Source organism: Passer montanus, unplaced genomic scaffold (genome assembly GCF_014805655.1).
Source record: "Passer montanus isolate IOZ18808 unplaced genomic scaffold, ASM1480565v1 scaffold13, whole genome shotgun sequence".
Lineage (NCBI taxonomy): Eukaryota > Metazoa > Chordata > Aves > Passeriformes > Passeridae > Passer > Passer montanus.
Genome location: NW_024359832.1, coordinates 6,243,389 through 6,271,176, shown reverse-complemented (window position 1 = coordinate 6,271,176; position 27,788 = coordinate 6,243,389). Strand labels below are relative to the sequence as shown.

The window sequence follows — 27,788 nt, the reverse complement described above, 5'->3', positions numbered from 1 at the left end:
CACTAATTTTGCTGACTCTTATTTTTCGATGATTTCAAATTACCTTAGAAATTGATAGGTTGGTGCAGCCCTATCTATATCTTATACAAAAACTAAAAGACAAAGACAGAAGTTTACTAATGATTGCTATTTATTTTGTTAGGTCAATAAAAAGTGCATAGTACAAGCCCTTTATCCCAATCCAAGTACTCAGTAAAAGATTACTAGGAAACTGCAAATGGCACAGACGATTTTTTGTTTGGCATAATTCAGATATTTTAAACCACCGATTTACATTAAGTACATAACATCTTCACTCTTCCTTTTTCAATCAATATTACAAGGCTAAGTGATCTGCAGACAGTGCATGAATACATATGATTTCTCATTTCAGAGTATAGTAATTGTGTTAAGCAGACTCTAAAATACTATTGTTTTAACAAAGTTAAGGTATAATTGTAAATTTCCCTCCATATTTTCCAAGTTGCTACAACTTGCATCTCTGACTAACCAAGCTTAAAACCATCATTACAGAACTGATCATACCCTGGAGCTTTGCATACCACTAATCTCTTCCCAAAATTTACCATAAACATCTGCAACCATGATACAATTATTTAATCACAAATTACATCACTAAAGGCCAGATTTCTGCCACCCTTACTAAAGCTGCTACTAGTACATTATCTCAGAGTAGTTCCACAAATTCAGTGCAACTACTTGGTGAGTAAGGCACTATTTAACACAAATAAGAGTGGCAAAATACAGTCCTATGGTTACTTTTATTTTAATTAAGGGTGCTGATCTGAATTTTATATCTTGGAGAGAGTATCTGAATTTAAAAGGCATACATTTTGATGTGGGATAGTGGCCTGGCTCTTTAGTAAAACATTTTACAATAAAATATTTCCAATGTTCTTTTTCTTTTACATAGAAAATTTAAAATAGCAATTTACATGAGGAAAGCATACATGTATAAAATCACTGGGACAATTAGAGGAATTTCAAGCAAAGACATTTAATTTAAAGGTAAACCACAACATTCCTCTGAACAAAAAGTTCATTTGCCAAGACTCTTGGAGTTGGGTGCACGTGGTAAGTTTTATAAATACATAAACAGATATTTAAGTGAGATTGATCCTCAGAAGTGAGGAGCATCTCCTGTAAATCTCACCAACTCCCAACAGAATGAGGAGTAGTGCTCTGAATGGAAGCCTGTTTCAGTTGGCTTTTTAATCAATTGGAAGCTTGTTTTATGCCTCCAATAGTGAAGAATCCTGGCCAAAAATCCCTTGAGAAAAAAGGTCAGTGTGGGAGATTATATACATTTCCTTGTGGGTTCAACAAAATGATGCTGTATTACTTGTTCTGAACAGCATCCCAAATGTACACGGAAGGCAAAAAGTAAGCACTGGCAGAGTGCTTGTCCCAGTGACATCTTTACACAGTGTTTGTGGCCTGTACATTATTGGAATGGGACAAATTCTCTCAGCTTCTCTCCTGCAGTTTCATTGCTTTACATGGCACTGCACTAATGTCACTGAGAGCACCTGGCCCAATCTTCTTCTTTTCTTTCTTTTTTTTTTTTTTTCAAACATGTTCCTATGCTTGGGAGCACAGTATTCCACAGAAATTCAAAGGTCAATTACATCAAATTACAGAAGCCCTTCTTCAGGTCTACACTATACCTTTACAAGCAGGCTTAGCTGGCTCACCATCTACCCTGAAGAGCAAAACCCTGCATCTGTCAACCATGGGATCTGATGTGAGATTTTTGTTAGAGCCCATTAATACAAACCTTTTTGAAATTTAAGAGTTAGTTCCTTCAGCTCCATAATTAAAGTCCTCATGAAATAAAGGTTTGTAGAGTAAGGCTTAGAATTCCCATATGTCTGTTCTACTGACCTTTAAGGAAAGAAGTTTCATGTTGGTAACATAAAAATGTTCTTTATATTATTCTGATCACTTTTTCAAATTGAACAAGAAAAATATACAGTGTTGCTTTTCTGTACATCTTTAAAATGTTCTTAAATTAATGTACATAAAAAAGTCATTCCCATTTGCCACAATGGGAGATATGCACAGGGGCGTGCACAGCCACACATACACACACTTAAACATATCACACATACACACATTATTAGAGGGACGAGACATGCCATATGTAGTCACCTGCAAGTTTGTTAGTCTACAATTACAACTAGTAGATAAGGATGAAATGTTAAGAATTGCTGATAACACACAGGTGAAAAAACCTGAATAATCCAGTACATGTTGTATACCAAAAGTTGGTAACTGTGGTAACTTGGTATGATTTCATCCTGTCCAATATCTATTACATCATGGCTAAAATCTTGTTAAGGTACCAATTATGAAAAGATTATGCCAGGACAGAAAATTCTACCAAGTTCTTCTTACTAAATTTCTCTTTTAATAAAGTCTGTAAGTAAACACACCTGGGTTTAGAGTATGTTTTTTTCACAACATATTGAAAAAGACATACAATTTATTAACGAATTGGCTGAATTAACTTTTTTGGTGGTATAATCTTTTGTGTAAAGTTCCCAATATATAGATCAAAGCTTTGACAGTGGCAATCATCATGTTCACTTACGTGTGCATGCACACACACGGTACAATTCTAGTGAACAATCCATGCTTTTGCCAGCAACCCTGAAAACTGTGTTAGTGGTCCGGAGACCAGAATAAAAGCTGCTCTGAAACCAGGGCAAATATAAAACAATTTCTATTTCTCAGCACATAACTAAGTACTTCCAACCATAATATCAACTCTCAAAAACATACTGGAGAAGAAAGGTTAATTAATCTGAAGAAAGGTCAGTAACCTTCCATTCTTATAGGTGGACTGGGATTTTCTTTTTCTTCCAATGCATATCAGAAATCACGTCAAAGAAATTAGGATCACTGTAACAGAAAGAGATTAAGTGGAATGTCCACAGTAACAACCAAAAAACCCCTGCAATGCCTTACCATTATTCAAATTACAATCATATAGGAATTGTAATAACATACAAAGCAAAAATTAACTTAAAATTGAAGTTGCTAAAAGCAGTTCATGAAGATTACTGCTGAGTGATAACTCTGCTCTATATAAAGGAGAAAAGAAAACCGTATTGAGTGGGGTTAGGAGTAATCTGGTCACTTCGTTCATTTGGTCGTGCAAGGTTTTAGCTGCTGAACTCCTCCAATACTGAATGCTCTAGTCCACTGGTGGGGCTGGTGGTTCTTGTCCCTTGGGAGAAGAGAGGAGGAAAGGAAAAAAAAAAAAAGGCAGGTACAGAATTAGACACATTGTTTCACATAGGAAGATATAGTAATAGAAGAACTCAGAAGTGTTACATTGTGTTTTCTTTCATGGTTTTTCGGTATCTCTTAAAATACTTAGAGAAAATGAGCATCAAAAAACTATACTTTTTCCTGCATTAATTGAGATTTTTCATGATCCCACATCTAGGACAAAGACCACCCTTGTCAAAGTATCATGCTGTAATTTTGTTTACTGACTTCTCTTAAAGGCAGTGCTTGTCCCCTTTCACCCAAGGAGGCAGGAGGCAGTTTCATCCAGGGACAGACAGTGTTCAGAGGACACTGCACCTGCTCCACCCTTGTCAAAGTATCATGCTGTAATTTTGTTTACTGACTTCTCTTAAAGGCAGTGCTTGTCCCCTTTCACCCAAGAAGGCAGGAGGCAGTTTCTTCAGGGACAGACAGTGTCCAGAGGACACTGCACCTGCTCCGTCCCACACTTAGCCTTCATGATTCCTTTCACTTTGGTCTAGCTCATTTTAATTTTTAATGGAATTCCAAGAAAATACTGTGAAAAAGATGGGGAAAAATTACTTTGAGACAGTGTATATTAAACCAAAATAGATTTAAGTTATTACAGAATTTCCTTGCAGGGCACTTGAAGATGCACTTACATTGTGTTGGCTGGTTGGCTTTCCGACTGTGTTTGATCCTCTTAGATTACTAGGTCTCAGTAAGAACAAGACAAGAGCAATCACCACCCAGGCCATCATAATCATGGCAAAGCTGATGCCATTGTCACTGGAGGAGTTTGGTCCTGGCACTACAGACAAGGAGAACTCAAGTTATAACAGAGTAACAACAGTTATAACAGAGTAAAGTTCTTTTCCTCAAGTGAAACCAAAAATGCAATCTCAGGAAAAAATACCTGAAATATTTTTCAATAAAGTGTTCTGATCAGTCCCTCATTTTGGTTTTGAGACAGTATTTTATCACATTTCTTACCCATCTGAAAATAGAATAATCTATTTCATAATATTTCACTGGTATTCTTAGAATTATCATGAATACTTCTTAATTCATATTAGCTCCTAGTAACTGGAGATGATAAACACACTCTTCACATTTAAGAAATCAAACTTGATTTTTAAGAAATCAAACTTAATGCAGAATATAGTCATGTAGGAAAAGCCATATGTATATTGGTCCTTTTTTTTGCCTCAAACAAATAAAACAGTAAGACTAAACTGAAGAAAGCTTAGGCTCCATTGTTAGGCCCCACACAGAGAACATGCTAATTTTTAGCAAGAAGGGAGCAAATAGATTTGAATCTATTCTTAAGTATTTCTTGAGAGTTTGTTTGAAGATATTTCAGTGTCAATAAGCCAGATCTCCATGACTGATCATCCAGGTCATGTGGTATTTTTGTAATGTATCTGGCAGGAGGGGAAAAAATGCTGCAGAGATACCAAAGTGAAGCCCAGGAACACCATATAAAATTTTTACACCAAATTTTCATACAGAATACCTGAAACATCAACATGTGGAAATAAATTTAAGAAAATACCTTCAGGCTAGAAACGCTGGTTGATCTGTTTAGATCAAGAAACTCTTGCAAATACCTGCACATTTTAAAATAACTTTTCTCCTCTGAAACATAAGTTCAAGTATGCAAACAGTAACTAATCTTGTCAGCTGAAGTGCAAAACCATGTATAGATAATTACCTATGGTACTCTCATGAATCCATTTATTATACTATCTGAAGGCCTAACATCTTCATTAATTGTCTAGATGATCAACTGATACAGAGCAATTAATTCAAAGCTATAAGGAATAACCTTCAGAAAAAGAAGAGCTATTTTATTTTATTACACTAGATGAACATTTTAACATCCAGAAAATTCCACAGAGATACTTGTGTCTGTCATATTTTCAAGTTGTCTTATGTGGATCACCTGATTATGGAGTCAAGTCTGGATTCAGTATTGGCTGGCTTGTTCTTATTTAACATTTATTTGATAACTTATACCCTGCTGGAATAATTTCCTTGAAGGTTAATGCTGAAACAACAGCACCACCCTCACCACTGTTATCCTGGGCAGCATTGCTAACAGAGGCTCTTCCATGGAAAGGGTTTGTTCATAACACAGCAGAGGGGCCCTGCAGGGAAGCCTACAGCTATGCCATTCTCCACACTGCTGCTCTGGGAATAAGGCTTCATGAGTTGGGGCTGTTGGACTGATGTCCTTTACTAACGTCACATCCACTCAAAAATGTCAAAGAAGAAAAAAATCCATGCATTATAGAAGTTCATGCTTCTCACAGCACAAATACCACCATGAACATGTATGAGCAAATGAGACTGCTTTTGCCTTTTAAATATCCAAAATATAGACACTTCAAAACTCGAGATGTTGCCAATGCAGAAGAATTTTATTATTAGAATTATATGCAATTACAAGTGAGAATTCTTTTGAATATCTGAGTGAAAAAAGGGCTTTGTATATGGAAGAGATGGCACAGTGCACAGAATATAAATAAGAAAGCTATAACCTTTAATTCACTAAACTTTTACACAATTGATTTTGAAAGCATATGAATTGTGAAGGTAAGAGTTTAGACCTTCAGTTTTGTTGACCAAAATATTATTATTATCAGCAGCATATATCAATATTTTAAATCTTGGAAAATCTTTATATATGTACTCCAGGAGACTAGCATATAATTTGGCATGAAAAGAACAACTGCTTTATTTTGGGGCTTCCAGACAACATTAATAACCACTCTGAGACTACCTGCAGCAACAAGTAGGAAGGCCTTAGGTACCTGCTCTGGCAAATATTTCTGGTAGAAGACTGAAAATTCAGATGACTTGTTAGTCAGGATTCCCCATACAATGCAGAGAAACAGACTAGTCCGACTGCCTTCTGGAATTTTTGCTGAAGATTGGTGCACTTAGGGTCTGTGGTGGTTAACCAGAAGTTGGGGTGAGCAAATGGTGCCAGATCAGGTCATGCTACAGGTCAGGGAAGGGAGCAGAGGGGAGCACAGAGGGAAACCACAGGTGTTCATTGCAGGACAGTTTTTTCCAGCCTGTGCTGTAATACGGTTCAGATGGAACCAAATGTGCTGAAACATGTTCTGAACTAAGTTAAGCAAGACAGTAGCTGATCTCACTGGCCCTGTACTACCTACTCAAGGCATGCCAGACACTAAAACAGGCAACAATGTTTACACTTTCCAAAGAACTATTAAACCCACATCTCTCACAAATGACTGTGTGCTTTAATAAGGATGTGAGATATTTCAGAATCTGTTACTTTAATCTCTTACAGGGAAGAGGATAAGCAAAATTTCACACAGCTGGGGTTGAATCCAACTTTTCAAAGCTTTGCATCACAAATCAAGAGAACAGACAGGAAGCTATTTCAGCTACTGGAAGCAGTTATATGTAGGAGACAACAATCTTGGTACAAAGACCTCCATCCCTGAGATTACAAAATAATCAGATAAAACCAGCTTACCAATAAAAGAACAGTTGCGTGAAGGTGAAACCAAGCAGAATGGAATTTATGGTGATGGGCAGAAAAAAAATATCTTTTTAAGAGTTCACAGTCACAGTTCCTTTATAACTGGTATTTTTTGGCAAGTAATTTAGAAGTGATGTTTTGATTCCTTGAAGATTAAAGGTTATCCTCTAAGAGCACCTGTGAATGGTATTTTCTAATATTTTCAGATGGATAGAAGATTGTCCTGGTCTGAGATGAATGTTCCTGCCACCACCCATTTTGATGGATGGATCTGGTTATTAATCTCCAGTGCTCCAGACACACCAACTAGTACAGAATTTAACAGCACATATTCCCATGTCACTGAGAGACATGACACACAGTCTCTAACCTACCTTTCCTTGCAACACTGAATCCAGCCCAAGGTCTTTATTTTCAGAGTATCTGGTCCCCTGGGTTTGGCATACATACATATCCACACACTTCTGAATGATGCCTGTGAGCAGTTCTGGCGCTGTGTTACCTGGAATTTATTTATTTTTTACAGCATGGCTGAATTATCTCTCTGCAGGAGAAAGCTTTATGAGGAGCTGGTCTGAGATTGTGGGATTGGCTTTCATGGAGTTAGTGATTACAGTGAATCCTATCTGTGGCTCCGTGTACAAGAAACAGTTTTTGGACTTGCTTTTTCCTACAGAAGGAGAGCCTAGGCCACACAAACCAGTCTTCTCCCAGAAAGAAATGGGAAGTAGAAAAAGAATCCTTTGTGACAGATGTTTGCAGATTCATTTGAGGTTCTAGAAGGCAATAAAAGCTATTAAAATTATGAGTTTGGTAAAAAGAGTTTTTAAAGATTAAAGGTTAACCAATTCCTGATGGTGCAACTGAAATCTCAAGAATACTAAAACTACTAAGTGCCCATGTTAAATACCCTTACATGAACTTAGTGCTCTTAAAATGCAGTTTTTCCTTCAGAGTGAGGCTGTACTCTAAAAAAAAGAGGAGAAATTTCTTTTGTTTTACTGTAAAAATGTATTCCATGTGGTGCTTTTTGTCTGCCCTCTCATGGCAGAAATATCTTCTTTTGGAATATAAACAGATTGACCCTGGTAAAACCTGTTAAATATCTGCATGCAGGAAGGCAAAAGCATGGTCTCTGATTATGTCTTCTTTTCATGGTGCTTTAAGCCTCGCTTCTTCTGTGAAGGAAAAGCATAAAACTGTATGAAGAGAGGTATTTCAGAAATGAATCATCAGGGAAGACAAAGAGCCCATGAGACCTTCAGGAGATAATGCCTGCAAGCTGACGCTTTCAAAGGCAGGGATAAGGAACCCAGAGAAAGCCAAAATGGACTTGAGCAGCAGAGGAAGGGAGAAGGGAATTCCCAGAAAAGGGAGGGAAGAGTTGGCAGCCATTTCAAGCTGTTAGGTTGGGCTGCTGTGACTGCCCTAGATGAATATAAATCAAGATGAATCACATATACGTATTCATTTTAAATTGCATAAAAATTTGGAAGTAGAGTAGACAACATTTGAGACAGTCATCTCTGACCACATTACAACCTAGCAGAGCACTGAGAATAGTGCTGAAAATATTAATGTGGTAAATTAGGGTGTCAATGTCTGGAAATTGCTAGAACACAGAAAAAACTCTGTAGCCCCTCATTTCCTTTGACAGGGAAGGTTGACTGTGAAGGGCCATGAGCCATCAGAGCAGATCAGTACCAGCTGGGATCCTCCCTAGGCTGATGTGGCAACTGCCACACGTCACAGAACCTCCGTGCTCCACTTGCATTAGACAGAACTCAGAAAAGAACTACTGCTCTTATTCCTCATTTCAAGGGAACTCTAAGATCTTCTGATTTGCTGAGCATTAACAATCCCAACAGAATATTAAATGTGCTGCCTATTCAAAACTTATGGCCTTTTCTTTTCTGCAAGGCACCCACTGAAATGGAGGGAACAGTCATCAGACTCTGACACATGCTTTAATGCCACAGCAGATACTCTGATGGAGAACCAGCAGATGAACAGCCATCAAGCAGAGTGCCCAAATGCTTGTTGAAGTGGTGCTCATATCTTCCTATACCTAAATCCAAAAGCACTGGTCGTGATCCTGGCAGAAAACTCTGCAGGGAAATCACTATGACATAATGGTGCCAAGAATTTTAAGTAAGAATTTACAGATAATAACACAAAAAAGTGAATGAGGGAAACCTGGTATTACTGCCTTGATATGGCTCTAAAAAACAAACAAAAAAAGAACCGAAATCAAGGGCTGAAAAAACAAAGCATGCTCAGAAGAATCAACAGAGGGTGTTTCTGAAAATTTCCAGCTGGTAGCAGCAGCACAACACATGATGCTGCTGTGACATTGGCTGAACCCCAGCCCTGACGTCTCCCAAAACAAAACCACATACATCCCATCAGTTATTCCACAACCTTGCAACTTAAGAATCTGTGTATGACAACATTCCCAGCTGTGCTTCCAGAAGGAAGACAAATTCCAGGAATCAGTGAATTGGTGAGAGTGAAGCAAAAATGTTCGTATCGAGATTCTGACGTGAGGAATCAAAGTCAACAAGTAACAGGAAGCGGAGCTGTGGGACCTGGGGAAGAGGAGACCCACCTCAAACGTAAGCTCATCACTTTACAGCTCATAAAAATAGAATGAAGCAATGGACAGAAGACTGGCCCAGAATTATTTTAATATGTTTCTGAAAACTTCTCTAGAAGCTTCTCCAGGCTCAATCTGTTTATTTTTGCCTTTGACTCCTGGGGTCTTACAGACTGCCACGAGCACAGCATTACAGAAGCACCACAAAATAATGTGACAAATATGCAGGCCATGTCATTGCATCAGCAGAAAAATACCTTTGCTAGAACTAAATTTAAGCAATATAATAACATAGGAAAAGATTTACTCTGTAATTTTTGCTTTGGTTTTTGAAACAAACCACTGGTTTGGAACAATTGCTGCCAAATTGCTTGCATCTGCACAGACAGTTATTACAAGAATCTCAGAATGGAAAGCTATTTGTTGCAAACCATTCAAATCCCCACTGTACTATAGCTTGGTAACACTAAAGCTATCCCACAGGCTTTGTGGCCACCCATATCAGAACTTACTCATTCATACAGTCCTTAGTCTAAAAGCTTCATAAATACTAATGATCCAAGACTCCCAAGGTGTGAGTGAGAATGATCTACCGTTGCTTGGTTTTGACTGTGGACTAAAGCTCAGAAAGCTCCAGGCCCTGTCTGTGCCTCCTTCTAACATAGAAAATATTCATCATCTGCCTCTTTCCCTCTCCTACATGCATGTGATTAAAAAAACTACATAGAAGTCTATGGTGTGGGAGACTAAAAAGTCTGCCCTTAGACAGGTGCATCTGGAAGAGGAGGAGTGATGGAAGTCATAGACAGTGTAACTAACAAAGCCCATAAAGAAAGAGTAAGCCAGCAGCACTGCACAGCACATGTGCACCACACCATCTTTTCCTCAGGGGCTACGTGGGACAGCTCAGTTTCCTCTTTCAGGCAGCATAGCACTGAATCAGGGATTGTTTCACACTGGCAGAGCCCAGTGCAAGCCCATCTCTCTAAACAGGTTTTACAGGAGAGTGACGAGGGAGGAGCATGAGGATGAACGAAGATATGCACTCCATCCAAGATGCTGGAAACCTTGCCTGCACTGCTCCTAGATCTGTGAAACACACAGGCACCAGCAGCTCTTGCTTACAAGAGCACTGCTCAGGTGCTTGCTGCTCCCTCAAGGCATTACAGCAGTCCTGATGCAAGCTGAGTTCACATGCTCAACTGGTAAAGTGATATAGGAAAGACAGATCCACTTCACTTTTATTTACAAACATTTGACAGCATTCCCTCTAGCTCAGGGAAAGTGTCTCAATGCCTCAGGGCATGCTTACATTACTGCATAACCTCCACACAGCTATGCTTCACTGTCAGTTCTGGGAATGTTTGACTGACCTAGTACTGTTCAACGTTTGGGAAAGGTTTTTTGATGCATTTCACAACAAACTCCAAGGAAGTGTTACATCAGTTCTCTGCTTCATTAACTACACAGATGCCAAATCACCAGAGATGCAGTCATGGTGCATGTCAGCTTATGAGTCAGAGCCTCCTCTTCCTCACAGTGGAGTAGAGGGGTCACAGTACTGACAGTTCATCACCCAGCCCCAGCTGTGAACACGTGTGTGTGTGTCTGTGTCTGTGCTCAGTACCCAGTCTTCATTGCTTAGGCTGCTCTGAATCTGAGGAGGACAAATAAAGCACCTTCCAAATTCTCCCCTCTCATTCCCCAAATCATCCTGTTTAGAGGCTAACGGTAAGATTCAGTAATTGGGGCCTGACTGATGGTTATGCTGGTTTACTGATACCTCCAGGACTTTCATCAATGCTGCTTCTAATGTACAAATGTTCACCGCAGGTTCTCAGAAATTACCTCCCCAGCCCATAAATTCTATTACTGTACTATTTGATTTATTATAATATATTCATATAACATTAAATCAACCTCTGCATTTTAAAGAGCAGTCAGGCTGTGTTTTAATTACTGCTGTTCATTTTACTTCCCTGAACCTGATATGAACAGTTACTCACATTCCTGAAGGCATTCTGTGTCTGTGCAGTACGACTGGGATTGTCTCAGCTGAAACAGAAAAAAAGAAAAGCATGACACTTAATAAGTGTTGGTTGGTTTTTACTGAAATCAGGATTTAATATATTGTCAGAGTAAAGTTGAAGTATTACTGATCCTTTACTGGATAACACTTGGCTTATGGTTTGTGAAGAATCCCAGGTATGGAGATAGTTTCTGAACAATATTTACATAATACCTTTAAATCACCTGACTACAGTGTGATTGCTTCCAATGCTATTATCTAGATCAAGTAACATTCAAATACTCTGTATTACATCACAATAAATGACCAGACTGTGATAATGGTTATGCACAGAGAAGTTGAATTAATATTTCACGTTTAAACTTATTACTTACTATTTTTTCCCCAAGACCTTTTTTTTTGAAGCAGGTTTTAATACGTATTTTACAGTTTTTTCTCTTTACTGATGAGTAAAATTTAAAACATTTTTAGTGACTGTAATGACTATTTGATTTACAGACTAGGTAAGCTTGCCTACTGCAAGAAAAGTCAACAGTGCTAACCTGCAAATCAGTACAGCTATTTTATAGATGACAGAGCCAAAAAAGGAAGACAAATATCACATTCTTTATTTGGATCAGAGATGTTAAATGGATGGGATTTAATGTGCAGCACTAGGGAAATAGATTCTGTCCTCTGCTTAGGTAAACTACATGGATTATTAGTAAAAGTTTTTAAAAGTACAGAATTGTTACACTGCCTTGGTTAGAAATTACATTTGCTTTTTCACAGGTTTTATGATACAGTTGTGTCACAAATCCCAACACTTTTTGTCACAACAGGCTAATCTGTTTATTACCACTGGAAATATACATATATTAAAGAGACAAATAGATGGTGCTCTTTATGTAAGAAATACATGAATCATTTCCACAAAACCCATTTCCCCTTCTGCTGGCATAGCTGATTTAATGTATGTAATCATATTATGCAAAACATATCAAGGAAACAGGTGAAGAACTGAAGAAGGAAGACATCTGGGAAAGTATAAGCTCCTTTTTTTACCATAAAGATTGTCAATGACTGACACATTTGAAAAAGGAAAAATGTAATTGGAGATTGATCACATTAATTCTTTCATTAAAATCTACTAGCAAATTTACTGAGACTACAAAGAAGTCTCTTAGGAAGGAATTTGGAAGGCTGGATTTAACCTTTCAGCTATTTCTATAGTTAAAAACAGCATTGAGGGAAATTCAGGCAGAATACTTCTCTTTCTTACTAAAGGAAAAGATCTATCAAACTATGCATATTTCCTACCATTCTTATACAAAAGCTCATTTTATTTTAAAACTTTGCAGGTAATTTACAAAGGGGAGGTTTTATCTTAGCAATAGTACCCATTTGAAATATTTGAAAGATTTCTGAACTGGAAAAACTGGATATTCCTATATCCATATTTTAAAGAGCTCAGCAACATAATTATCTTCTGTTTGTATAAGAGTTTAATTCTGTGAGGGGCTTAATTTATAATCCCTACTTAAAACACCATTTACAGGAATTCAACACAGAAGGATGACCAGAATTAAAATGGGCAACAGATATGTGATCAGAATCATTGTACAGGCATCTCATTATCCCCCTCTGTCCCCATGATGGCAAGTCCTCATGCAGTTTATCTAGTTTTCCTAGACACAGAACACTGCCTGGGGGTGTTCTAGCCACAGTATCAGTTATCTCCCATTCTAAGTGTCACACTCTGTCCAAGTACAGCTTTTTTAAAGCCCTAGGATGGCTCTGTGAGCCCAGGTAACAAATCTGTTTTCAACAGCTCAGCGAGAAGCTGCATATTGTTATTGTGGGATGAAACACAGCAGATCATGAAAGACAGGCAGCAGTAAAAAGAGGTTTTTCTTAATTCACTCAGGTTAACAAGTCCCTTACTGTGTAACCCAATATGAATCTGATTCCTTGTGGTCACTCATTTAGTCAAAAGACAAGAAACTCTTCTGGCACAGGTATGAAACTCTTACGTAAATTGAATGGCTGGGAAAGGTAATGCCTTCCCTGGAAGAAGAATGTTCCTTCTAGCAATTAGCTCTCTTTTGACAACAACACCCTTTAAGGAACATAGCAACTGTTGGGAAAAACTGAATGTGCAACATTTCAGTAGCAAGGCAATTGAAAACAGAACAATTATCAGAGACTGGAAATAAATAGTCCTTTGTATTAATATTTTTCTAATCCAATGTGGAGGGGAAGTTTGGATGAAAGTTTGCAGAATAATGGTAAGAAGTCGAACCAGACTTCACCTGTTCTCAACAAAACCCTCAAAATACTTCAAATACACTCAACGTTTTTCAGACTGGGAACACTACAGAGGTGATGAGAAAAATTTGAACAGAGAAGTAATTCTTCAAATACATTAACTCCTAGATACTTAAAGACAATATTATTAACAATGATTTTGATTTTATTAATGTTTCAGAGATCCTTGTGTGGCCATAAGTGTGACTTTAGTGAAAGATTAATAGCTGACCATCTGATCTAACATCTACTAAAGTCAGCAACAGCCTTTTCATCCTTTTCCATATATTCTAAAACAGTCCCTTACGAACACAAAAATTAGGCAAGTGAAACATAAGGGCATATTCAACAAAAGAAGAGAGTGAAAAATATTATAAAACTAAATATTTATACTATTTTATTCAATTTAAATAAAAAGGATTATATCTGAATTTCAACACTGTCTGTGCAGTTTGTCATTCAAATATAATAAATGACTTAGTGCATGTGAGGCAAACAATTATTTACTTGGTTTTTTATTGTCCAAAATGAAGTAAACACAAATTGTAAATAGCATAAAAGCTAGAAGAGAGCTAAAAAGAATCAAAAATTTACAAGTTTAGTACAATACAAAGTTGAAAAAATAAAAGTAAAAATATTAATTACAAATGTATATTATTTAAAATATGACTGTGAACTTTCATTTCCTCCAAGTCTTGAATTGCCTAAGTTAAAGTAATTTAAGCTAATAATCCCCAAACCACAAGAACTCTTGGCTAATAGAAATATTTGGTTTTTATGAAACCCCTGAAAAGATCCTGGAAGAGGCAAGAGTGGCAGAATCACAGCAAATCAGGGCCCACTTAGTGACATATTGTGAATGTAAACTCAACACAAGAAAGAAGAAACCAAGTTACTTCCAGTGGTAAGAGAAAAGGGCTCTTCCTCGCTCCTTCCCCATGACACTCTAATTTTGCATTGCAAAAATAAAAGGGGTACATTTCAAACTAGGTCCAATTTGAAACTGTTCTTCCTTTCTTTTCCCGAACATGCAGCTTTTAGCCCCAGTTCACACTAACACAACAGTGTTTAGATCCTGCTCCTGTGAGAGAAGGACAGTTTTAACATGCCATCTTGTGGATCAACAGCACCCACCCATCAAGCACACCTGAAACCCGTGTCCTGCTGCTCCTCTTGCAGCAGATGCCATGTTATGGTAGGAGTCTGCACAGCCTTCGGCAATGAGAGCCTCCCTTTGTACAATCCCCAGCTGTGAACAGCCACAGTAAAGGGACACTGCTGTTGGCCTCTGAAAACTCTTTTGGGAAGTCACCATATTAAGTAAAGTTTGTTTTGGTTTTTTTTCATGTGCACACAAACATGCCACTGTGTGGTGAAAACGGGGTGTGAACTTTTACTGCATTTTAGCTGCTCCACAAAATCACTGAAGTCCAAGTGAAATAGTAAGCCCAGTGAAAACAGCTTCATCTAGCTAAACAGTGAACTTGTTTTTCCACCACAGGGACCTCAGCCACTAGGACAATTTCAGTCTTCCTTGAAAGAAGTTAAGCTACTTTGCATTGCTCATCACAGATACCTGCTGTGGAGAACAAAATGCACACTTTGTCTACTTATATAGCAAATAGTTCTTGCTTCACTTCCTCTGCTTCCTCTTCAGAGGAGTTTATTCACTCTTCAGGTGAATTTTCAGTTTCCTGTGCCAGAGTTCAACACTCTCACAATCTTTTGGACTGATTCTGCAATCTCTGCTCAGACAATTTTTTTAAATTAAAGTCAATAGCATATTACCTGAAAAAAAGATTCAGTTTCCATCCAGTGTGAAGACTTTTTCTTGAGTGTTAAATGTATTAAGAGTTAAAAAAAGGAGAGCATACACATATGAGGAAGATACCAATGACCAGATAGCTCACCAGTTTTTCAGGAGAAACAGCAGCATAATCCCTGTCCAAAAGCACTTTCCAACTCCAGAAATAGTGTACTAAAGAGGTAATGAAACAAGAACAACAGGACTCATGGCAGGAGCAAAGTGCAACCATCAATACAGTCTAGTGTGAATGGCAGATGAGGTGAAAGTATACTATTAGTATACTATTTATGTAGGGATAAATAAAACAACTACATTTTAGAATAACTTTTGAGTCCACTCAAAGCAGAAATAAGTCCTCAGAAAAGACAGAAATGAAAAATTAGTAAGTTCATGAGACAGGTCAGGGAAAGACTTCCGCACAAGAAATTGTGATGTATGAAAGCCCAGAGAGATGTATGAAAGAAATAGATGAAACAGGTACAAAGATAAGAGAGCAAAAATAGATAATGGTGGGAACAAAAAGAATAGTTAAGTAGGAAAGCAAATAACTAAATTGATATGGTCACTTATTCCATGAATACAAGTAAATTTAAAATGGAATCATAAAGACTATCGATAGAAAATTTTACATGATAACTAGGGCAAAGGATCATCCCTTGTGAAAATACTTTTTTGCTATTTAGACCAGCTGGAAGCTCTGCTTTTGCTCTCCAACAATGCCAGAAGATGACAACAAATGGCATACTCCTGATTGCAATCTCATGCTTCTGGGTAATGAAATAATTGTTTAAGCTTTGTTGGCAACCACGTCTGTTCTCTCCAAATTACATAAATGATCTAGTAAACAACATGATAAATAAATTGCTATGGTAGGATATGCCAGCCCTGAATACAAGCCAAGCTGCAAATTGAATTGCAGCATTATCTGTAAGAGTTCAGATTTAAAGATGCAAAAAATGATACCTACATGCATTACTGTGACACAAGCTGGCAAAGAGAAATAATAGGAAAAGAATGGCATACTGACGGAATTTAATTGTCTCTCAAACTATACTAGCTTCTCTTAGAGGAACAAACAAGGAAAAAGTGAACACTGCCTTCTCCACTCCATCTTCTATGAGTATAGGCAGAATTAACATCAATTATTGTTCACGCAAGGAAAAAGTGAACACTGCCTTCTCCACTCCTTCATCTTCTATGAGTATAGGCAGAATTAAAATCAATTATTGTTCACACAAGAGAGAATAACGGTATGAAATAAAAATATGGAACCTGGTCCTGTGAGGGGGCAAGTAATTTTCTCTCCAACTGCAAGTGAGAGAGAAGGATGGTTGCTACATTTCAAAATAATATTCCTAGATTACAAACCAACTTTTAAGACCCAAATTCATCATCAGCAATGACAGGAGAGCATTAACTTCCACATTGAAAGACACGACATTTTATGGAGCAGGATGCATCAGAAGTCCCAGGGACCACTGCAGTCTGGAGCCCTGATCTGGACACAAACACGTTCTTCTCTTTATTTTTCCATTTGTTCTGGGACTGCTGTTTCACCTTGGTGTCACATAGATCTTCCTTTTTCACACTTCCCTCACTTTCCTACAATTGCCTGACTTACTCGCACTTCATTTTGAAATTTTGCTGACCTATGATATCAATGACATCCTCCATTTACTGAATGCAAAGCAGAACGAATTAGCAGTGAAAAGAAGATGAAACAGTGATGATCAGGACCATTACAAGGAGCTCACAGCATCACTAATAAATGCATGAGCCAGAATATTAAACAGAGGCATCTGAAAATGTGCACAAACAATATACATATTTCCCCAGAAGACATCTGCAAACTTATATGTAAAAGGTAAGACCAGAATATGCATAGGCTTTTTGACCAAACAGTTGAGTATCTTCTCCAAAATTATGCATATAAGCAAAAGAAAAGTGTACTCCCACATAAACAGCCTTGAGGAAAAGGCTTAGAACTCACAGTTCCCTAAGATAACTACAGTTTGCTCTAAGTGTTGATTACATGAGGCCTGAGAGAAAAAGCACCATTTTCTCCTTTTTCCTCAAAAGAGATGGCCATAACACACCTTTGATCATCAGAGTTCAGTCATTCATAGTACAGGCTATACCTATGAATTATTTCTGGAATATCAAGCTGAAAGAATTTTCAACGCATGATTTTTTACACTGCTTGCAACACACTATGCATGCCTTCAGATGATCATGAGGTGTGACTGAGATTTTCTTTTTGTTTTCCTAAATATATAATGGTTAAGAAGGAGCAGCTTCAAGCATACTACAAAGCTCAGGAATGGGAAATGTAAAGAATAACAGACATGTTCAAAAATTCCTGATTCCTAACCCCTTACAGACCCAAGCAGACAGCACTTTTCACAGCTTTCTTCTTTTCTAGAATGTCTAGAAAATACTCTCCATTTGCACTGTTTGAAGTAGAATTAGATTCTAGGTTATGACTTGCATTGGCAGTACAAGAATTCTGTAATAGTTTTATGGCCTTAGCCTGTGCAATACCAGTACCTTGAGCACTCACTGAAAGACAGTAAAATGGAAATCAGTGGAGCAAGAGCTCCCAGGTACAGTCTTACCTTCTGCCACTCCAACCCTGTGTCTTATTCTTTTGTCTTTATTCACCTGTCTAATCAGGTGCATGAAGTCTTTTCCCCTGCACCTCTGAAGAATGACAGCTTCCCTGTCCTAATGAACAACCTGAAGTTCAGCTGCTGGGAAAGGCCTTCTTTGCATCAGCTTGAATGCAGAGGACAAAAGGGGCAAGTGAGAGCAAAATGCAGTTTCCTGCTCTTGGGATGTTTGGCTAAAATGTATAGACTAGAAGAAGTAGTACCTGCTATATAAAAAAATAGAAGGCAAACACCATGGAACATACGTAAAAAGTCTCCAGGGCAACCTTCATATATAAAGGACATTTTAAATTATAAAAATGTATTTGGTATAGCTCTGGTGAGCTTTCAGTAAAAGTCCCCATTAGTAGGGAAAGCCACTTTTGCTAAGCCAAGTTTGGCTTAGCTGTGCTAACATCTTGAGAGCTTTTCAACCACTTGCAGCACATATCTATTTTAGTCATCGGTGTTTATTTTGTTCTGTTTACATGAAGTCTCCTTTAGCCAGGACTTGTGGCTGGATACGATCTCAGACTATGCCAGTTTGAAACAGTAAGACTCTAAAATGACCTAGTCAAGAGAATTATGTGGAAACTTGATTGACAAAAGTATGTTTGAACCAATTATGTTCAAATAGTTTGAGAATTTGCAACTTTTGCTTTAAAAATCTAGTGACAAATCAAAATACAAGAGAGATTAAAATAAAGAATGATTTGCTCTGTATCCCCTGACGTTTTGATATAGAACATAACTAAGTTATGTTATGACCATTACTTTGCAATTAGCTACTGAAGGACAAAACACAAGGTTGTAATCCCCACAGTGTTTGTAAGTAAAACTGTTGGCAGTTTATCAAAATGGGTCCTTTTACATCATAGAATTAGGAATATTTTGGTTAAAAAACAAACTGCTCATTTTTGTAAAAACCAGAATGAGAGAATTCTGAAGTCAGTTTTTGTAAATCAAATAATAACTGTACCAGAAGGAGACAGAAAAAGGATGTTTACTTAACACAAAGTCATGTGTGTTACTGTCTTGCTTGGACACTTCTGGCCACTCATAAGCAGTCTTCATGGAAGATGCTCTATGTATGATTATTCCTCACCACCACATAAACTGTGTTTTCAGTCTAGTTTTAAAACTTGAACTGACCCTTGGGCCAAAATCAGCCACGCCTCTCAGAGAGCATCGACATTCAGAGGAGTAACATAAGGGAATCAGATTTTTGTATTACAAAATAAGTCAAGAATGGAAAAATGAAAACATTTAAATACATCATTCTCATCTAGGGATTTGCTGCCTTTTGCCAAAACTAAGACAGGTACTGTTTCCTCTGCGTACACAGAATGTCCTTCATCCTGATTCTTTCACACAACCATCCCCTTGTCTGACAGATTCCCCCCAATAAAACAACTTGCTGTCATTTGTTGTTCCTCATTCTTGAACTTTGGCTCTTTCTGTCAAAATAAGTTTTGCAGGGGGAGCAGACTGAACTGGAGATAAAGTCATGCAAGCTAACAAACCTGTCATTGTCTTTTGACAGCTCTTATGCATCTGCAGAGGACGGAAAATCTTGTGATATTTTTCTTCTTTGCTTACTTCCTCTTATGGAAGTTCCCAATTAACTGCTATATCCATAGAGTAAATAGTGAACCCAACATACAATAGCCAAATTGTTATTACACAACACCACCAAATCATAACAGATGGTGCCATGGGTATTACATACTAGAAATGATATTTATGAAGTCACAGCCAAATATTTTACATTTCTAGTGTTTCCTAGGAATATTTGGAGATCATAATATCTGCTTATTAATTTCAATGGCCATACTACAGAAATTTACAAGTGTGAAATGTTCATATTTTGACACCAAGGAGAACCCTGAAAAATTCACTTCAGGAAGATTATAGAACATTCAGCATAAAGTAATTCAATGCCACTCAAGCATGTATATATACATTGTAAGAACTCTGTGTATGAACATTATCTCTGAGTTAATCTAATAAGCAGCAAAATAGCGTTTAAAATATTATGCATATTAGAGATACACAGTTCACTGACTATAAAATCTTCATGGTAGTATGAATTAAGAAGGGAAAAAATCAACAAAACAAAGCACTGCTTCGTCAAGGAAAATGAAAGGCAGATAAATAACCAAGCCACATAACTAAGTAAGAGGTGGACTTTTTAACAGCTTTCTTGTTGGTAATTTTCTGTGGTGTTGCTAACAACAGAGAGCAAGAAGAGTTTAAATGACAATAGCTTTTCTTATTTCATTTCATAAGCATTACTTGTACTATGAGATGAACTGAAGTCTGCATTTCAAATAGAGATTTAAACTACATGCTATATAAAACCCCCAAAGCAATGTATTCAACCACAAATTAAACTTTGAAGGCCACATACACTTCATAAGAGTGTCAAAGTAAATATACCAATTAAACTAGAAGTTAAAATTATCATACTGAAAATTAAAAGAAGAACTTCAGGTTCTAGAGGCAGACTTTTTCACCTCCTTCTGATTTTGGAATAGCAGTGTCATTCAACTCTCTTGTACAGTTAATTCTAACAGAAATCCTGTTTATTTGAATAAGCTAACTCTACACATAATAGCCATGCCTGAATATACCATTACTTCTTCATTAGCAGGAGCCTTAATTCTTATCACTGTTGGTTTAGATAGGTATAAACAAATTAGTCTGTAAAAATCAGTTTACTTTAACTCAAATGGAAGTTTAAAACAACTACAATCAATCATGGGAGTTTTGCACAACATCATTACTGGATTGATAGACCCTAAAAGTAACATTTTCACACTTGGGCACCTCCTATAATTATGTTATAATTCTGTTAAATTTGATTCAGTTAAATCTCATCTCTGAACTTCTCCATTTACAATGCTCAGTCTGGAGACAATTGCAAACACCTTGTTATACAATTTGCTCCAAAATCCTGTCGAATACTGCTAGCTTTAACACCATTCAAACATACCCTGGTGTGTTTTATACCTATCTATATTAAAAAGAATCAACAATTAAATACATATGGGGAACCATTCTGGGTACACAGCATGTTTGGTTATGTTTTTCTCACCCAGAGTCCGAAGAGATGACTTAGCTTTGTTGATCAAAATGATTATGAAATTAGGGTTTAGAGGATCCAAAGAGGTAGTGCACCCAGTCTCCATTGAGACTTGTGGGGTTCAGCAATTTTGAGAACCAACGTTCACATGCTCTTTTTAGCACACACAGTAAAACTTCTGTTTGCTTACATCCTGTAAGACTGAGTCACAAAACAGCAGCTTAGAAGGCAAACTCCTACTGAAGCATAAAAGTTACAGATGCAAAAATGGCTTAGCAAGTCTCCTGCTGAGATCATACAACAGGTTACTTGAGGACAGTCTGGCTGCTGACTGAGACTTCTGAGACTTTTCTAGATTCTGCTAAATTATCCTAGCTAGTGATTTGGTCTTATAAATATTTAGGAGCATCTGCTTTGCTTTTTAGAGAGATGAAATCTGGAATTTCCCTTTACTCCTCACATTTTCAAGCGCTAATTTGTATGATCTTTTTGGAAGGTGGACAGTGAGCAATAAACTTCATTCTTGCAACTACACAGAACACTGTTACACTGCTCTTGGTGACTGCCCAAGAGCATGCAGCTATTATGTGCTCTGTTCACATTCATAACACAGGAACTTGTGTTCCTCCAAATGATCCATTTTTTACTCACCTCACACTGCCTGCAGCAGCCCAGGAACAAAACCTCAAACACATTTGAGGCATTTCTTCTAACTTTGGACACAACTCACTTACATTGTTCATAACTAGAATCCTCCAGCCACAACAAACAGAACTGGCTGACCAGTGTCACTGCCTGTCAGTAACTTCTAGCAAAAACCAAAAAGATTAAAAAATGTTGAATGGGGGTGAAAATTCTGAACTGTGCTAGTTTAGATTTGCATCTGACAACCCTGAGGAGAAAGGGCAGCAAACATGCACCCTCCTTTCTTCCTCCCAACTTCTGAGCTCAGTTCTGGGGGTTCCTTTCTCATGATTTCAGCATGTGTTCAAAAGCCTCAAGGTTCAGAATCAACACAACTGTGGGATATGGCCCAAACATCATGTTGAGGACAAAAAGAAAATCCTTCTTGGGAAAGAACATGGCAGATTTTGAAACTGTGCCTCTGACTGGGAAGCATTAGCTAGGATGGCTAGGCCTGATGTAAAGGCTCCACAGAAAGTACAACTATTCTCTAAGAAGCCTCAATTTTCTGCACCTATGTGTCAGCAGCACTTTTCCAAAATACTGTTAAGAAACCTCTTGAAGAAGGGCCTGATCCTAGAGAGAATCTTCTTCACACATAACTGCCTTGAACAGCTGATGTACTCAGTAACTTAAAATGAAATTAATTTAGGCCCTAAGAAAGAAAACGTGATAAAAACAAATATATGAAAATCAATAAGGGGAAGTACATCAAATGAAGTTGATGTATACTGTAATCTTAAAAATAATTTACCAAATTAGAGTTGCAATCAAATTCCCCTAATTGCTCCCAGTTTATAATTGTTAATGTTATTTTAAAATACATATACTTTTACTTAGGAAAAAAAAAAGAAGCACTTTGTAGCTTATTTTTCAATAATTGTTAATGTTATTTTAAAATACATATACTTAGGAAAAAAAAAAAGAAGCACTTTGTAGCTTCTTTTTTTTAGACATTGAACTAAGTTCAATACAGATACAAAGAAACATAGCTATTTTACAGGTTACCGTTAGAGCAATGTACATAACTTCCTTGAAGTTGCTCAACCTATCAATGACATGGCAAGAAACAGAACTCAAAACTCAGACTCACTGGATTCTCAACTTCAGAAGATTTTAGAGAGCAGTTCTAAAAATTTAGACATTATTATCTTGCCATATGAGTATGTGCAACTTCATATGTGTGGAACTACTTTGACCACAAAGACTTTGCTGGGTAGTTTCTTTGGTTTTATGCAGACTGAAAAAATACATATAAAAGAAACATTTCAAGAGAAACAGTGTCAATGCTATTAAAATGCAGCTCTGGGAAATACACAGAAAGCTAAAATTTGTATTGACTCTTCAAAAGCTCATCAGAAAGTTGGATACACAGATTCTAACTGTACATGCTACTGAATAAGCAGAATCAAAAGCACCAGTAATTGCAAATCTGCAAGAGCTGAAGTAATGTCTGAATAAGCACCCTTCCAAACATCCTCTTGTTATCCTTACCAGATTAATCAGTCTTCTCATTGCATGTTCATGTGAGCAAATGCATTCACAGGGATCAAATCCACCTTCTGCCATGGCTCTCTGGATAAACCTGAACTTGTCTGCGAACACCTAAGAAGAATAAGAATAAAAGCACAATGAACTCTTTTTCAACTGACCTTATTTTCCAGGGACTCGCACATCAAGTTTCAGTTCATTTAATGCCAGGGTGAAAAAGCAAAACAAAGCAGGGTAATCCTATTATTCCTTTGGCAGTATGAATGAAGAAGTCTGGTATGTGCAGTTACATTTTGATGTTGCTGAAAACACTGTCTCACACAAATTTTTTTTTTTGCAAGACTGTGTTTCTCCCCTGGGTTTTCTCACATACCAAAATGAAATACATCCTAACAAACACGAAGCATAAAGATTAAATTCTTGTCTCTCATCTGCACAGTGGGACTCCTAAGTGTACATATACAAATTGAAAGGTCAGAGGAACTTGTACTCCTAAACCCTAATAAACTGCTCACATTCTCCTAAAGATCAACTTACAGGAAAATAATTTAAAACTCAGTAAGTTTTTTGCTAAAGGAAACAATCATTTTTGTTGTATAATGAAAGCAAGCAGCTGGGGTACAAAAGTGAATGTACTTGGAAACACTTTAAAAATGGAGTTATGACACTAATTTTAGATCAAAGAAGAAGGTTAATCACTTAGCAATACAGAATGTTCAAAGAAGCTATAATGGACATGGTAGGAAACCACTTCTAGATTATTCATCTGCTAAAACCACTTATACCAGACATGTCAGGTGTGTTCAAATGTATGTTCACTATTTACCAATAACTTTCAGTGATTTAATTGAGGCTCAAACCATGCAGCAGACTGCAAGGCTTTCTACCCTTGTGGTCAAAACTGGGATTGATTTCTCTCAAATGAAGACTCTTAGGGTATATTAGGTAGGTTTGCAAAACCATACTTCAGAAATATTTTTCACTTGCCATCTGTAAAACTGTATTCAGAATGTGTAAGCGTTGCATGCACTCAGACTCTAATGTGACACAAATGGCAAGCTTGCAAAAAAGACAAACCCAGCAGTGCAGAGCAGATACAACCTCTCAGTTCCTAAAACAAGTACTTTATGAAGGTAGCAGCCATTTGATAAGGGTGTGCAGAATCAATAGATGTGTTCTGCAGTCATTGCTGATAAAAACTTACAGCCTCAATCATGCATGAGCATTTTAATATTTCACTGCCACTAGAAGAAAGAGGAATAACCTAAATGTCTGTAAGACATCTTCATTCAACAGAATATAACACTGCTACAGTTCTACCCTCTTGGTGAGAGAAAAAAGCAAATGCCTTTCAGAAGTCCTTCCTTTATTAATGCCTACTATTCTGAATAAATCTTACCGTGCTGGAGAGAGCCAGAGAGGAAAAGAAACTGAGAGATATCTGTCTTGATTATGGAGTTTGAACATCAATGTCGTTAATCTGTTAGGGTCTCCACTTTTTAAAATGGAAACTGAAAAAGGAAAAAAGAAGTTGAAGTGATGGAGGAAATTCTTTTTGCCTAGATGCTAAGAAAGGATAATCTGACTATGTAGTAAGACGGTGACTGAGATGACTTGACTATGTAGCACACAAGCACCTTTGAAAAGAAAACCAGGCCCAGGTACTGAATTTTTCAATGAAGAGGTAATCAAGAACCAGTAATTGGAAGCTGTAATTAACCAGATTGAAAAGACAATCACAGTGACTGATCGGTGCAACAAACTGCCCAAGAAGCAGTGGGATTTCCCACCACTCACTGCAGTGCAGTCAGATATGCTTCAGTAAAATACAGGTTACTAAGTACAGAAGCACCCAAATTCAGATATAATGTCCTCCAATACACAGGGGATCAGGTGATCTAATAACTCTTTTTAAGAATTATTGTAAAGCTACTACACTAACTATCATGAAATTACGTCAGAACCGCTAGAACCACTTGATAGCAATAGAAGAAATTCTTTAACTACACAGTCTCCCTGAATAACATACCACACCAAGCAGAGAAGCATTTCTAAAACAATCATAGGATAAGGAACAGACTGATTACAGAACAGTGCAAAATAGCTTCTTTGGATATAATGCTGACATCCACAAGAAGGTATTTGAACAAGTGAAGTTGCAAAAAAGTATTTAATTGTAACTTGAAATAATTTAGAGGCCATAACACATAATAGTGTCACAGCAATTGACAGACAAGTGTTTATATTATAGAGGACTAAAAAAAATCAAATACCAAGTAAGAGTCACCACTGATAAAACCAGGCTACCATTCTCTAGAGAGCATACAAGTGAAAAAAATTAGACAATAAACGGGAAAAGTTAATCTGTCATTCAACATCATAAATTTAAGTGGAGGTGAACTAAAAGGAATTTACCCCAAGGCACCTGTACACGACAAATTACCTCAATGAGCTAAAGAAAGCACAAGACACATCACCATGTAAAATGCCATCCTAGCTTTGAACAAAAGACCTCTTAAAGCTTTCTCACCTTCACATGATGCTGAAAGCAATCATCCTTTCTTTCCTCCAAGCCTATAACAAACTTTTCATTGGCAAAGAACCAAATATTGACCATGTATTTTGGAAACAGCACTAGGTCTTCCCCTAAAAGAAGATGCTAAAATTAGGCTATTTTAATATGCTTAAAATCCAGGTAAATAATTCCCCTTTATGCAATTATTTTTTGATGGAACTGAAGGAAACTGGAGATTTTATATGTCTGCCCAATTACAAAGAAGAGAGAAACGCTCTATAAGATCATTTCACTTGTAAAATGACATTCTCATGTCTTTATTTCTCTTTAAAATATTCTTGAATTAACTGTTCTTTGTAACACACCTAAAATGCATAAAGTACCAAGCTCTGTAATCAGATTTTAAGCTTTATTAGCATTTTGTGACCCTGTCTAAGAATAGGAGACTAGTATTTTTATACACCAGAAAGCAGGATTTCTTGGCTCCTTAGGCAGCCTGTTTGTATCAAAATCCTGTTCCAGAAGTGCAGCGTGCTTCCTGCCTGCCTCCCGGTACTTGCAATTGTCTGATCTCACGTCAGCAGCTAACTTGCTCTGCTCAGCTCTGACCTCTTTGCTGTGAGTCACACAAGCTCTCCACCTTCTGCAAATACACTCGTTCTACACACAATCTACCACAGAAAATGGGAGTATGTGCTCTATTATCTTCCTCCTGACTTAGAGTGAAATGAAATTATTGTAGCTTTCCTTTATTTTTTTTTTCTGGTAAGTTTTTCTGTTTATGGTCACCTTGTTTTCCTTGGGGTTGACAGAGCTGGTTTATATCAGCTGGTAGGATCACAGCAATTGGTAAGGCTATGATGTCAAATACCTGCAAGTCCTCTGACTGGCAGTGTCTTTTATGCAACTCAAAATTAACTTATTTTGGATTGGCCATATTACTGCTAGCACAGCATTTAAATCACAGCATTTACAAACAGCTGGAAGACATGGTCAGTAAATATGTCAAAGCTCTCTATGATAATAGCTGAGAAGATATCTATTATGGCCTCCAGACTAGCAAACTGATAGAGAGCATCATAAAGGAGAAAATAGTAAACACAACTAAATATGATGTACCATCAGAGAGCCAATATGACCATTCCAGTGTAAAGAGGCCCACAGAGGTAATCATAAATAGAACTGCTGAAATTAAAATACTGTGGTTGGAGTTTGAATTACTACAGTTCAGGAGTAAAGCAGAGGATGGCCTCTGATGATTTAAGTCAGAAATAAAAGCCCCCCACTACTTTTTGACTTGAGTATAGATTTGAAATTGCAGCCAGTGAAGCCATATGGAAAATATTTCCAGTCTCTCATGATTTAAAAAACAGCATTCTCAGTTATAGTAACTACTGTAAATTGTTTCTTTTATTATCTTCTCCACTCCCAGCCCTACAGCAGTGTGTTATATTTTATACATCCTACTATCAAACCCACAATCTTTATGGCTACAATCTGGCTTGGGGTGGGGGGTTTGTCCCCAGAGACTGTTCTGTATTTTGAATTATTGCAATGACTATACATTATCTCCCAATTCTGCAACACCACTCCTGAGTAAATAGCATGCAGCTGGTGAGCTCTGGGAGACAGAAATTATACTCTGCATTCTCCACTGTAATAATTACAAAACTGGATTCCTTTCTATCGTGAAGGCAAACAAGAATGTTTGCACATTTTCCATGTGCTAGATGCCCTCCAATGTCATTCTAATATGATTAGTATGATTAGCAAGATGGTCAGAGTGTACACATTGGTCATCTCTACTCCTTGGTATAAAAGACTGTGTAAAAAGTATTTATCACTCCAGTATTTGAAGAAACACTCACT

General features: G+C 37.3%; 1 protein-coding gene across 1 annotated transcript; it reads right to left on the bottom strand.

Moving 5' to 3' along the window:
* Window positions 1–112: 112 nt before the first annotated feature.
* On the bottom strand, window positions 113–25,950 carry SMIM14 (small integral membrane protein 14). Its single transcript, XM_039699086.1, has 6 exons — window positions 25,935–25,950; window positions 24,804–24,915; window positions 23,408–23,518; window positions 11,381–11,429; window positions 3,921–4,069; window positions 113–3,232 (listed from the first exon to the last, which is right to left on the bottom strand). The coding sequence occupies exons 3-6, from the start codon at window positions 23,480–23,482 to the stop codon at window positions 3,200–3,202; spliced, it is 306 nt and encodes a 101-aa protein (XP_039555020.1). The 5' UTR covers window positions 23,483–23,518; window positions 24,804–24,915; window positions 25,935–25,950; the 3' UTR covers window positions 113–3,199.
* Between the last annotated feature and the right edge of the window lie 1,838 nt (window positions 25,951–27,788).

What these genes read in the sequence shown, in the direction of transcription:
- SMIM14 (XM_039699086.1), bottom strand. Translation starts at nt 23,482, where the DNA reads ATGGCAGAAGGTGGATTTGATCCCTGTGAATGCATTTGCTCACATGAA. An exon ending in TGAGAAGACTGATTAATCTG is followed by an intron (nt 11,430 to 23,407) that starts GTAAGGATAACA and finishes TTTCTGTTTCAG; the next exon opens with CTGAGACAATCCCAGTCGTA. An exon ending in AGCCAACCAGCCAACACAAT is followed by an intron (nt 3,233 to 3,920) that starts GTAAGTGCATCT and finishes TCTTCTCCCAAG; the next exon opens with GGACAAGAACCACCAGCCCC.